General features: G+C 38.8%; 1 protein-coding gene across 5 annotated transcripts in view; it reads left to right on the top strand.

The window, feature by feature from the left end:
• GAK (cyclin G associated kinase) overlaps positions 1 to 12,347 on the top strand; it is a 79,775-nt gene extending 67,428 nt beyond the window's left edge. For all 5 annotated transcript variants that reach the window (XM_075136521.1, XM_075136520.1, XM_075136518.1 and 2 more), the window contains 4 exons: positions 1,174 to 1,386; positions 2,824 to 2,972; positions 4,896 to 5,072; positions 6,720 to 12,347. In XM_075136521.1, the coding sequence (XP_074992622.1) occupies positions 1,174 to 1,386; positions 2,824 to 2,972; positions 4,896 to 5,072; positions 6,720 to 6,821 (641 nt within the window). In that variant the 3' untranslated portion in view covers positions 6,822 to 12,347. The remainder of the gene's footprint in view (positions 1 to 1,173; positions 1,387 to 2,823; positions 2,973 to 4,895; positions 5,073 to 6,719) is intronic.
• Positions 12,348 to 12,622: the final 275 nt, after the last annotated feature.

Here is a 12,622-nt window from a genome sequence, read left to right as displayed (position 1 = left end):
TTTCTGGTTTTGAAGTGTCAGTATTTCATTCATACTATACTTCCTGGCTGACTTCAGGTGTGTAACTATATTTGACCACTAGTTTTGAATTCATGTTCTGTCATTTTTAGGGAATTCTTCCAACATGAAAATGTCTTAATCTGTTTTAGGATGCCATAATTGTGGTATAAAATGTTTCTCTTCCAAAAAATCTAGATGTATCTAAATTGAGTCATCATGCTGGTTTTTCCCTGTGATGCTGTTTTTCCCTGGGTATATGCCAGGTATATGCAACTTGTCAAGGGAACTGAGTTTCTAGGAATCTTTCCAAAGGAAGTCAATCAAGGGCAATTTAATGGTGGCTTAGTTTAGAATAAAAAAATCTCAGGTTTATTCTCATTAGTGAGACAAAAAGCTGAATAATGAATTTAAAAGGTTGGAGCTTTATTCTGCTCGATTTGTTTACAGTGAGTATTGTGGAGTGGAGAAAAGGCCTTGTGTGTTCTTCCTGAAGTGAGTAGCAGGTGAAGCTGCTAAGCAGTGTTATTTATACTGGCTTAATGAAGGGAAATGGGATACTAAAAATTGAGTCAATATTGTGTTGATAGACAGAGGCCTATAGATCACACTAGGGTGATTACAACAGTATCTCCTGCAGTCTTCAGTGCTTTTTTTACTCCTGTGCAACATTCCCTGCTAATGCTGCTGTAGAATAATCTCCTCATCTTTCTTAAACAGTAGTGTAAGAAATCACTAGAGACTTTGAAAGCACTAATTTAAAAATATTCTCAATATATTACATTTTCTTGATCAAATAATTACTTTCAATGTCTTCTGCATATTAACAGATGTTGAAGTGTAATGAATTGGGAGGCAGAACTACTGTCACTGCTGAATTATTTTTTGGCCTTACACATTCCTGGCTGATCATACAACTCTGCTTCTGCTAAAACTGACAGTTGAGAACTTGAATTGTAAGAGGCCGGAAGATTTTCAGTAATGGCTCTAGCTCCTGCTGTCCAAATTGTTAATGAAACTCTTAACTTCATTTTACACACACTTTTCTGTTACACTTTCTTTTGTATAGTGGTATCACTGTAAACTATGTGGTTAGATGGCAAGACCAACTGTCTTACTTGTATTAAACAGGTGACAGATACCGAGCTGAACAACTAATTTAGTATTTATTGTTAGGTTCCTCCAGTGGTGGACTCTCGAGTAGTGGCTTTGGCCAGAAGACTGCTCCATCTCAGAAGTCGGGACATCAGTGGCCGAAATCCACAAAACCACAAAGTACTTCATGGCAGTCCCAGACTAAATCCAGCACAGCAGCTAAACCTAATTACACAGTAAACTTCAGCGTTATTGGAGGACGAGAAGAAAGAGGAGTCAGAACCCCAAGCTTTGGTAAGTTTTCTGAAGGCATTACTTGAAATGGCCTGTGTGAATTTAGTCAGATGTGCTGTTAGCTGCAGAAAGTCTTGTACCTTCATGTTTTTGTTTATGTTTAGGTTGTATCTAGCAGAAATATGAAAAGAGCTTGGCAAATCTGGTGTCCTGCTTTTGCAAAGCTACACTAGAATATCGCAGAGATGAGTTGACCATGGACCAAATATTTGCAAGTTTGGGCATAAAGTCTCAAGGCTATATTCACTCAGCCACATGGGTACTGGTTTTGTATTACTGAGTTAGAAAGGTAAATTTGATCTATACAGGGAGAGATAGTTGATAACACTGCTTCATGCTAGCCCACTTGTGATACACAGGGTATCAGGATGCAACATTTTTCCTAGCTGAAGAATAGCAGCTAGTCTTAAAGAAAGATTGAGGTTAAGCTTACTGGAAATTCTTGTGGTTCAAACAGGGATGGGGATGGGAGCAGGTGGAATCGTTCTTGGAACCAATCCCTTAAGATACTATAACCGAATAGGCAAACCTAGAGGTAAAAGGATGGGCATGGCCTCTTCTACATTAATCTTTTGGAAAATTTTGTTTTCCTGGTGTGTTGGTATTAGGATTATGCCTCCCTTTAACTGACATATAAGCGAACAGCAGGTACTTCTGAAGTTGAAATGATTCTGTTGATCTGTATCTGGAAGGAGGTGACAGGATGGAGAGGCAGTGGGCTTAAGTTGCTGCACAGGAAAGTCTGATTGGAGAACAGGGAAAAAAAATTTCAATTAGCATGATGAAATGCTGAAACAGGGCAAGGGATGTTGTGATTCCTCATCCTTGAAAACAGGTGGACGTCAACCGGACAAGGACCTGAGAAATTTATCTGGCTGTCCCTGTTTTGAGTGGGGATTGGACTAGATGACATCCAGAGGCCTCTTCAGATATCAGTTTTTCTAGTTCTCTAAAATTTGTTGGTTCTAAAATGACGATTCATGTTGATATTTTATTCCTTCATTGTTCTGCATAAGTTTCAACATACTTAAATGTTGACTACATACTTTTGACTGGAGTATTGAGTATATGGTCACTTGAAGAACTGCTGCACAGCAGTTAGAATTACTTCGTAGTGGAAAAATGGAACCATCTACAAAATCATGAATAGGTAGATATGTACTCCCTCAAATCTATTCCATTTTAGAAAAAAGAGGACATGCAAGTATTTACTTACATGTATGCACGTGAGGTTATCTGTTCTCCTGGACTGAAAGCTTGTCAGTGATCCCTTTTATTCCTATCCTTCTGTTATTCTTGTGGAGTTTATCAAGCCACTGAAGAATATTTATCGTGGTAGTGAGGAATGTCTTGCAGGTGTATCTAAGCGCAATATATTTCCCCCACTAATGTATTCTTTTATGTAGCTTTTCATTTAATGTTTTTCTCCTTTCATAGGTCAAAAGCCGAAAGTTTCAGAAAATGACTTTGAGGATCTGTTATCTAATCAAGGGTTTTCAGCTAAATCTGATAAAAAGGGACCAAAGACCATTGCTGAGATGAGAAAACAAGAAATGTCTAAAGATATGGACCCCTTGAAACTCAAGGTTTGTTTAACAGTGATTTTGATTTAAGTGTAAATCTGAGCTTATAGAATCATAGAATCATTAAGGTTGGAAAAGACCTCTAAGATCATCGAGTCCAACCGTCAACCCAACACCACCATGCCCACTAAACCATGTCCCTAAGCGCCTCATCTACCCGTCCCTTAAATACTTCCAGGGATGGTGACTCCACCACTTCCCTGGGCAGCCTGTTCCAAGGCCTGACCACTCTTTCAGTAAAGAAATTTCTCCTGATGTCCAATCTAAACCTCCCTTGGTGCAACTTGAGGCCATTTCCTCTTGTCCTATCACTAGTTACTTGGCAGAAGAGACCAACACCCACCTCGCTACAACCTCTTTTCAGGTAGTTGTAGAGAGCGATGAGGTCCCCTCAGCCTCCTCTTCTCTAGATTAAACAGTCCCAGTTCCCTCAGCCACTACTCATAAGACTTCTTCTCCAGACCCAGAAGGGCTTCATTGCCCTTCTCTGGACACGCTCCAGCAACTCGAGGTCCTTGTAGTGAGGAGCCCAAAACTGAACACAGTATTCGAGGTGTGGCCTCACCAGTGCCGAGTACAGGGGGTTATGCTTAGAACTGCTGATAACTAGAGCAGAAAGACACAATGACTAACAGAGCAAACTGATAAAGCAGAATGAAATTTTATCAGTATTTAAATCATATGACTGTACAAGTTAATTAGCGTGAACAAGAGTCAGTTGGCAATGAAGCACCAGTGACAATAGCACAATATGTGTGTGGACGGAACACAAGTTCCTGTTTCTTTCAGCTAAGCTTGGAGAATTTAAGAACCTGTTTTCTTGTCAGAGTCCATTTGTTGAAGCCCAAACTGTTCTTTATCTCTAGTGTTCCCAAAGGTGTCCTTAGAAAAGATGGATTTGGTGGATAATACAAAACTACACTTTAAAAAACAGGCAGGTGAGAATAGTAAGGGTGACCACTTACTTGAGTTTACCAGTTAACAAGTGCTACTGCTGTCCTAAGAAATTACTAAAAGATGCAGTTCTGGAGATGGGCTATAGAGCTAGCCTGTGAGGTGTTACCTGATCAGCTGTTCAGATTTTTTTGATGTATTACTTATTGATAACATTACATATTAATGTACTTTCAGTTTTGTAGTCTTTGTGGTGCTTTAGAAAAGTTTATAAAAGAACTTTGGAGGGATGCTGAAATTTGTTTTCACTAAGTGTCTTGCCTGAAGAGAGCAATGCACAGCTTGCATGGGTAGCTTTTAACACAAATCACCGTAAATGGAAATAAATACAGATTGTTATTTACCATACTTGCTGCTGATAGAGGGCAGAGATCTTCATACACATAATGCAGTGTTTAATGAAGACACTGTATCACTATATCACAGTGGCTTGAATGTTGCTGTTAAAGTCTGTGAAATAGCCAGTTATTCTAATCAACTTTCATGGGGATATCTGAAAGAACATTTTATTTTGTGCACCCCTGCAGGTTGCTTAATGTTTACTTAACTACTAATATACATGATCTGAAACTTGTGTACAAATCAAGAATTTCAGTAAATTGATGTTGTGCTCTGACAAGGAGTTAATTGTAACAGATGTTTTTAATGACTCCTGTCAATTCTCTTGTCATTAATTATACAGGGTTTTGTAAGCTGTAACTATCTCAATAATTTCTCTTGCAATGACTGAATTTCTACAATAAAGTAATAACAATGAGCTACTCCCTAGTGGCAGATGCAAAATATCACTTTTGGGTGGCTAATGATCTGGGTGCCAGAAAGAAGGATGTAGTAAGACAGTTGGACTCGGTGGGGTGATTGCAGCAAGACAATTTTAATCCTGTAGTCTTGTACAGAATCAAGGTTATGTTCTAGATAGACTGAGAATGCTTACAGTGCTGCATTCAATTCTATACATTCTGTTTTTCCCAGATTCTTGAATGGATTGAAGGAAAGGAGAGAAATATCAGAGCATTAATATCCACTCTTCATACTGTGCTTTGGGAAGGAGAAAATAAGTGGAAACCAGTCAGCATGGCAGATCTAGTAACTCCTGAACAAGTAAAGAAGTACTACAGGAAAGCAGTGCTTGTAGTTCATCCAGATAAGGTGAGTGTGTTCCTCTGATCTTCTTTCCTTTAGAAGGAATACAAACTGCTTTTACCACACCATACTACTCACTGACAGGTGCTGCAGCCTTGTTTCTTGATCAGCATGCTAGATGCTTTTCACTTTGCTCCCATTGTCTTCTGAATTTAGTGTCCTATTGCATTCCAGTAGTACAGGGCTTTTCTTGTTATCCTGACACAGCACAGAATTCAACAGATAAGTGTTAACAAATGAAAGATCCTGTGAAGGTTGTACTGAGCACCAAAGTCAGTTATGCTGTGTTCTGACTGACTTCTGGCAGGTTTAATGCTGATTAGAGGAATCTGCTTTATTTTTATCAGCTGATAGTTCAGGTCTTTTAGGACTATTCACCAGTATATGAAGACTCAGAGCAAAACTGGTGGGAAAACCCTGCTGAACCTCTTTTAGTAAACAACTTTACTAGAAGTAGAAAAAGTAAACTTTACTAGAGTAAACAAATTAGCAGTTGAAAAATACTTGATGAATATGACATTCCAGTTGTCTTTTTAAAATATGTAATGCATTCTGTTGCTGTTTGGTAGTCTCCCAATGTATGAAAGTAGCTTCTTGTTCTGAGTCATTGCTCTAGGCTGTGTTTTAGATGTAAAGATAAGCGTTGAATATACCTGGTTTGAATTTTGAGGCTTGCCTTCACTGGTGGTTCAGTGAGCGGTAGTCTAAGTCCCATGCTGTCTTGTCTTGTTTCTCCGTTATGGATACATTGTTGGTTCTTATCTGCCCCCTGTCCTTAGCTGTTCTTGGCCATGTGGCTTCCTCCACCTTTGTGGTGGTTTCTTGGTGCTTTCTGTAAGCCCCTTAACACACCTGTGTCAGAACACAGGTGTCTTTGAGGCATTTTCTTTTTCCTTGGTTTCTTTTCTGTGACTTCGAGTTAAAGCAGTCCCTAAAAGAGTCTATAAAGTACTGCAGCTGGCAAAAGCCAAGTAGCAGGAGAAGGGGAAGGATACTGGAGAGGGCTCTGGGGCTTCCCTTTTGTGTTGAAAGAATCTGCTAAAATGACTCATCTCATCTCCTGGGACTGGATCTTTACTAACCACGGGGGTTGGGCTGGCCAGAGGCAGGGCTGCTGTGAGATAGGCAGGGAATCGGGAGCATACTATCTTCGTATGTGTGGAGGCAAACGCACAGGAAGTGCTATGTCGTTAATGCTGAATCTTAACATCATTCACAATCAGCAACAGATTTTCTCCAGGAAATCCCATCCAGAAAGAGTTGTCTTAAATGGTGCTTAAATTTTATTCTTGTACACTACTGCAAGGTCTGTCAGGAAGCAATTCCAAAAATGACTGGATTTGATCCTTAACTAATATTAACTAAAACTATTTATGAAAAGAACAGCTTGATAAACTGGTTTTAGCTGAGTTTCAGTTACTTATGAATTGCACTAAAAGTTTGAAGTTATGAAAGGAAACCAAGGCTTTGGCTTTAAAATACCTCTGGCAAACTTTGGATAAGATTGGAGAGGGCTGTGTGTCTGCAAAACTATATTCACACAGCAGTCTAAAGTTGATGAATAAGATAGCAAATGTAAAAGGGGTGGGATCTTTCCCAAGTCACATAATTCCTAGTATTTTTATGCTTCTAATATATTCTGTTTGTTTTCAGGCCACAGGACAACCTTACGAGCAGTATGCCAAAATGATCTTCATGGAATTGAACGATGCATGGTCAGAGTTCGAAAACCAGGGATCCAAGTCCCTTTTCTAAAACTTCACCTTTTACAGAACTATTTCCAAAAACTGGAGCTGAGCATTGTTGTGACTTTATTGCGCCTATGATTTACGAAGCGCTTTTCCATTATTTCAGCACAGTTTCTAATCATGCACTTAAATGTGGTGATGTATTTTATAAGATATAGAGTACAAAGCATTACATAGATGCATTAAGAAAACACCTGCTCAGTACTTGAAGAAATCACAGTCTGGAAATAAAGATTTCCTTTCAGTTTTAGATATGGTAAAATAGAATTTAAATGAAGCTCCATGATTTCTGGTATGCTAGTATTAATTATAAATCATTCCAATTTCATTGATCTTTGCTTTACTCCTACCTTCCCCGATTTGTCTGTTACTTTCTGTAGTTTTGTGATTCAATTTTGATGTTCGGTGCCCGTCGCCTTATTCAAAGTGCTTTAGTTATCAGCAGTGAATTTGCTTGGCTTATCTCAAACCTGAAGGTGTATATTTTCATCTGTATTTTATGTAATCAATCTGATAATCATTCTGTAAATAATGTTTTCTGACAATACCTGTGTTCCTTACAATAAATTAACAGTTGTTTAGCCAAAAAGACCCCAAATGCGGGAAAGTCAGCCGGGGTTGTTCTTGATTTTTAACTTTTTTTACATATCATGAATCTAGAAACAAATCTTGACTTTAATGTCTGCACATTCCTGCTGTTTTGTTATTTATTATGAACCTTTGGAAGGCAGTACTCTGATCAGTGCTTATTTTCTTAGTTCTGTAAATGATGTCTTTTGCTTCCGATTTCAGTGGAACATTCCTTCCACTGGACTTCAGATACTCTGATAGAAATAATGTTATTCTGAAACTTGAAGTGTAAGCACAAAACATTTTACTCTGCTTTGATTTGTCTGAGTAAATACTACATTACTCATTATCATCTGGAGAGCACTTAAAGTGCTTTAACACATTTTGCTGCATGTCTGAACTTCTGTATTTTTGAGATATGCATGACAGTGTATATGAAAACATGGGGTGTATTGGTAGACTGTTGCATTTCTACTCATCTACCTTCCATGCACTGGCTAGTGCAAGATGAGTAGAGACACAAATTAATAACAAAACTTGCCATGTTTTCTCATCCCTGTTCAGAAGGCAGTTTTTCACTAGTGAATTCACTGGGGTGAATGGTTGCAAATGACGAATGACTGTTATACTCTGTGTAATAACAAAATGCAATTTTCATACCAAGTTTGAAAATGTTGAAGATCAGTGTTGTGGTGTTAAAGCTTTGGCAGCAGTCTCTTGAAACAGTACAGTTGGGCATTCAAGGGGATATTTTGATAATCTTGCCATTTTATACATATTGCATGCTTAACTGAGGGGGAGGCTGTACCTTTATCAGTGGTAACTGTTCAGCTGAGCAGCATGTGAACCGAAAACATGAGATTCTAATGCCACCTGAACAGTGTGTTGGATGAGGTTTTCCACTGCCATGCCAGCCTGAGAGCTGATGGGTTAGAGACCTATGAACACAGGTTGCAATTTATAGTCTCTAAGTTAGATCCAACACAGTTACTTATTAACCTCTGACAAAAGGTTTTGTGTGTGTATATTCACATATATATTCAGCTACTGTGATTTTTTTTTTTAAGATAGGAGCCAGGATCAGTCATGGATCAGGAAGGTTATACATTATTCATAGCTGCAGTTGTATTTCAGTTACTGCTTTGAAGCGGTCTTAAATCTCGGTAGATTTCTTCATAAAAACAGGTAATTTGCTGTCTGATTTAGAGTAAGAGCTAATCTTTTTTTTGTTGGGACACTTCATTAATTCTTTGTATTTGTGATCTGCATCCATGGAAATTAAGGCTTCTGCTGGTAGGATGGGTTTGTTGGAGACCTGCATGGCTTTTTACAGTTATAGGGCAAATGATATCTAGTAACAGATTTAAAAAGACAAACGCAGATACATGACTGTGATTGACTGCACTCCTATATACAGCTGAGAGAGAAAGCATTTCTGAGGGAGCTGCTTTTAGTAAGGAAGGACTACTTACAAGCCAATGTTCCTTTCAGCACATACAGGCAACTTAATTTTGAGGGACACATTTTTAATTGCTCCTTTCTTGAAATATGTGTATAAAAAATTAAGTGAAAATTGGGAGGAAAATATCTTCCTCTCTGCTTGGTATGTTATTTTCTGGATGATGCCTACATTTCTCTGTTTTTATTTGTCTACTCTTGTTTGCAAAATTTCCTTTAGCAGTAGAGAAGAACCTTTGTGATTTTAAGTGAGCAGGGAAACAGGAGGGCATGTGTTTTATCTGGAACTGAAAATCTCTTGAAATTGATTCCCCTGTTTTAGAATTGTGGAAAATCATGAAGTTTGGCTGTGGATTCTTTCAAAAGCCATTTGATAATTACTGAAACTTCAGTCAAGTTGACAGGACCCCTCCACTTATTTTACGGCTTAATCAGCTCTGGTCCTCAGTGGGGAAACTGGCTGATTCCTCTATCCTGCTCTTTTCTAGGTAGTTGAATTTTGCTGCTGGGAATCTGGGAGAGGCTCAGTTTGGTAAACTTTCAAATCTTGACAATGAATCTATTTTTTTTTTTGTTTAACTGTGTCATTTAGCTCTGTTGCATATAAGAATGTGCAAAAAGTTGGATTTCAGTAAGGCCCTGTAAGCAAACTTTAAAAATTCAAGTGATCAACATGAACACAGTAAACTAAAGTTTTGTTTTCTTTAGAAGATAAAGCAGCATGAGGACCAGTAAAGGTATTTCATAGTGTAAGGCTTATGTATTAATTTTTTTAGTTACAGGAATCTGGGAAGAGGGAAATTAGGTAAATTTTATATAAACATATATTGAGTCTTAATGTTTCTTTTAAAGGAGAGGGTCATTTGGAAGAAAAAGTCCAGAAGTTCTGTTTGAAGTAATCTTAAATAGTAATAGAAAATGGTAAAAAACTGGGAATGAGGGCTTTTCAACCTTTCTCATGCTCTGTACTTCATTGTTAATTGGTTGTCTGCTGTATGGAATAAGACTGCACTCAAATTATTACACATACATTTCACTGTAGCTGTATTCTTAATGTCCACAAGCTGAAAAGCTTTTAAATAGGCTACAGAAAAATGGATTAAGCTGAGACTTGATTAGATACTGTGAATTCTGTCTGGACTTAAAATGTATATTTTCCATTCATGCTTATTATTCATTGCAGAGTTAAAATTTTGAAATGTTGACGTGAAATCATGTCCTGAAAGTTAGACTTTATATCTGCTTCTTCTGACTGCAAAGCTTGAGGTTGCGGTGACCGAGTGTTGCCAGTAGGCTGATGTTGTGTCTACCAGACTTCACATGTAGGACTTGAAGTTCTATTGTGAAGCATCTCCTTGACTCTTGCAGCAAATCACTGTGCCTTTTGGCCCATGTTTGTACTTCCTTTGTCTGTCAAGGACCACGGACTAATACCATGCCGCCTTTGCAGCCTACCAGGATCCAGTTCTGAAAAGTGCGTAGCTTGACATGGTTATTGCAAGAGCAAAGAAAAACAATGCCACATAAATTAAGGGAAGAGTAGAGAAGAACATCCAGGCTTTAACCTACATCAAGCATTTTCTAATTCTCTCTTCATTTATCTATTCCTACCTACCTCTGCCAGAAACAGGTCTAGACTAGTAGAAAGAACCTGGTTTGTAGCCAGCTTTTCCAGCACTTTTAGAAGTGCTACTGACTAGGTATAGTCAAGTGGCCGTACCAAGTGCTTGGCTTTTTTTGCAGAAGTTGCTATAAAGCAGGGCTTATAAAATGATGTGGCAGGTTTCCACTAGTTACTTCTGATTAAAGTTGCTTGTGTTACATTGCTGTTAGATCTGGAGAGTCAGGCAACTTAACTTTTAAAATAGAGATCTGAGAGAAGAATTGGTGTTAAGAGTATGTGTAGCTAGAAGCTGCCAAATGGAGAAGTGATGTGTTTTGACCATGTTGGGGGGAAGCAGTTGATGTCTTTAACCTTGGGCATGCCTGTTTGGTGTTTCCTAGTGCTGTCAGATTGCCTTGAACTTAACAGCAGGGAAGAGGAAGAAAATGAGCAGTTAACAACTTACATTGGTATTAAATCATGGGGTTATGCTCAATATTGTTAGTGGGTAGTGATTCCCAGACATCACGCCTGGGAGGAAAAGTTCCTCTGCGTTGTCGCCTGAGTAAAGTTCAGATCGTTTGCTAATCAATGGTGGCTTCCTTCAGCAAGTACAGAATGGAAAACCTACAACAGTGCTGATGAAGTACATTTCCTTGGAACAGTTGGCGAAGTCCTTGGCATTGCACCTGTGAGGGTAACTAGCGCTCATGAAAAATGCCTTGTTTACCTCCATTTTCTTGCTAATTCTAGAAAGTTCATCCAATGTTGTCTTGCCAAGCACAGAGTAACCGTTCCTTCCTGAATGCAGACTACGTCTCAAAGCTGCACGCACAGGATTAATATTTTGCACAAATCAAAGCAGAGTTTGAGCATAACTGAAATCCCAGCTGCCCTTTGAGACTACTGGGCTACAGGCACCATTCCACCTCCTACGGTCAGACTGCAGTTTCCCCAGCAGTGGCCATATGTTGGCATAGTCATTGGCCATTGCGTTCTCTGCTGCTCACAGGAATATTTCAGGGGTTGCATAAATGTGGAAACCTTGTTGCTCCATAGCTGTGTCTAACAATTGCAATGCAACAAACGCTTTGTAAATAAGTCCAAATTAGTCTTGTACAGTTGCCTGTGCTTTATGAGTCGTTGACATTTTCTGTCAAGAACTTGCAGGTGATTGACCTGCAAAAGCTGTAGAAGGAATGTATCCTTTCCCACCCCTTGACTCTATCCCTGGTGCAGAGTACCTCTAGCTACCAGATGCCCAGTGACTAGGAGCAAAGGGTGACTCAGCTGAGCTGTGGTTTTGATCTTGATGAATCTTGCAATGCTTGCCTGCTCTCTGTTTGGGTGAGCTTATTGTAGATTGCAGTTTAGACTGCATTGAACTTCCAACATATGCTCCAACAATACAAATTCAGTCATTTTTATGAAGGATACATGTTGTCATAGAAGCTTTTATTACCAAAAGAGGATTAAGAGGCATTCTGAGAACTCCCGAAACTCTCTGTAGTGGAATGTACTGTATATTTGCAATGTAGACTTCTAGAAGCGATTGTCATCTCTGATAGGGACTTAGCTTGCTCTGAGGTCCTTATTGTATTTACCTGTAGTTGTGATTGTACTTTCTATACCTGTGATTTTTTTTCTGGTTTGGGGTATGTGGAAGGACAGAACAGATATTCAAGTCCTACTTTTTGCCATCTTTCAGGAAATGCTATGTACTGAGTAATTTTGCTACTAGTGAAATAAAAAATATACTTGTATGTATATAAAGGTAATATAGTCAAATTAAGCCTTGTTTAAAAATAGATTTAATGTTTGGCACCATGTCCTTGAACAGAATATTTTGCTTTGAAATGTATTATGACTTAACCAGTGATCAATTAAAACAAACAAAATGACTTTGCATGTTTGTTTCTTTAGCAACGGAGAAATGACCTGAATACCCAAAGCATTTCCACTGCCTCTTTCAGAACAATATGCAAGTGTTAGAGAAACAGTTCTCATTAGTGTGTTGAGATTGACTGAACCTCTTGCAAACCAAGTGTCTCTTCAGAAGTGTCTCTTGTCCTGTTGGAGAGGAGTCCCTGCAGTGTGCTCTGCGGTTTGGCAGCTGAATTTCTTGGACTGCTGCCTGTGTCGGGCTGTGAGGGGTTCTTGCGCAGGACGCGGGGCAA

The sequence above is a fragment of the Calonectris borealis genome, chromosome Z (assembly GCF_964195595.1).
Source record: "Calonectris borealis chromosome Z, bCalBor7.hap1.2, whole genome shotgun sequence".
NCBI classification, from domain to species: domain Eukaryota; kingdom Metazoa; phylum Chordata; class Aves; order Procellariiformes; family Procellariidae; genus Calonectris; species Calonectris borealis.
This window is presented reverse-complemented; position numbering and strand designations above follow the sequence as displayed.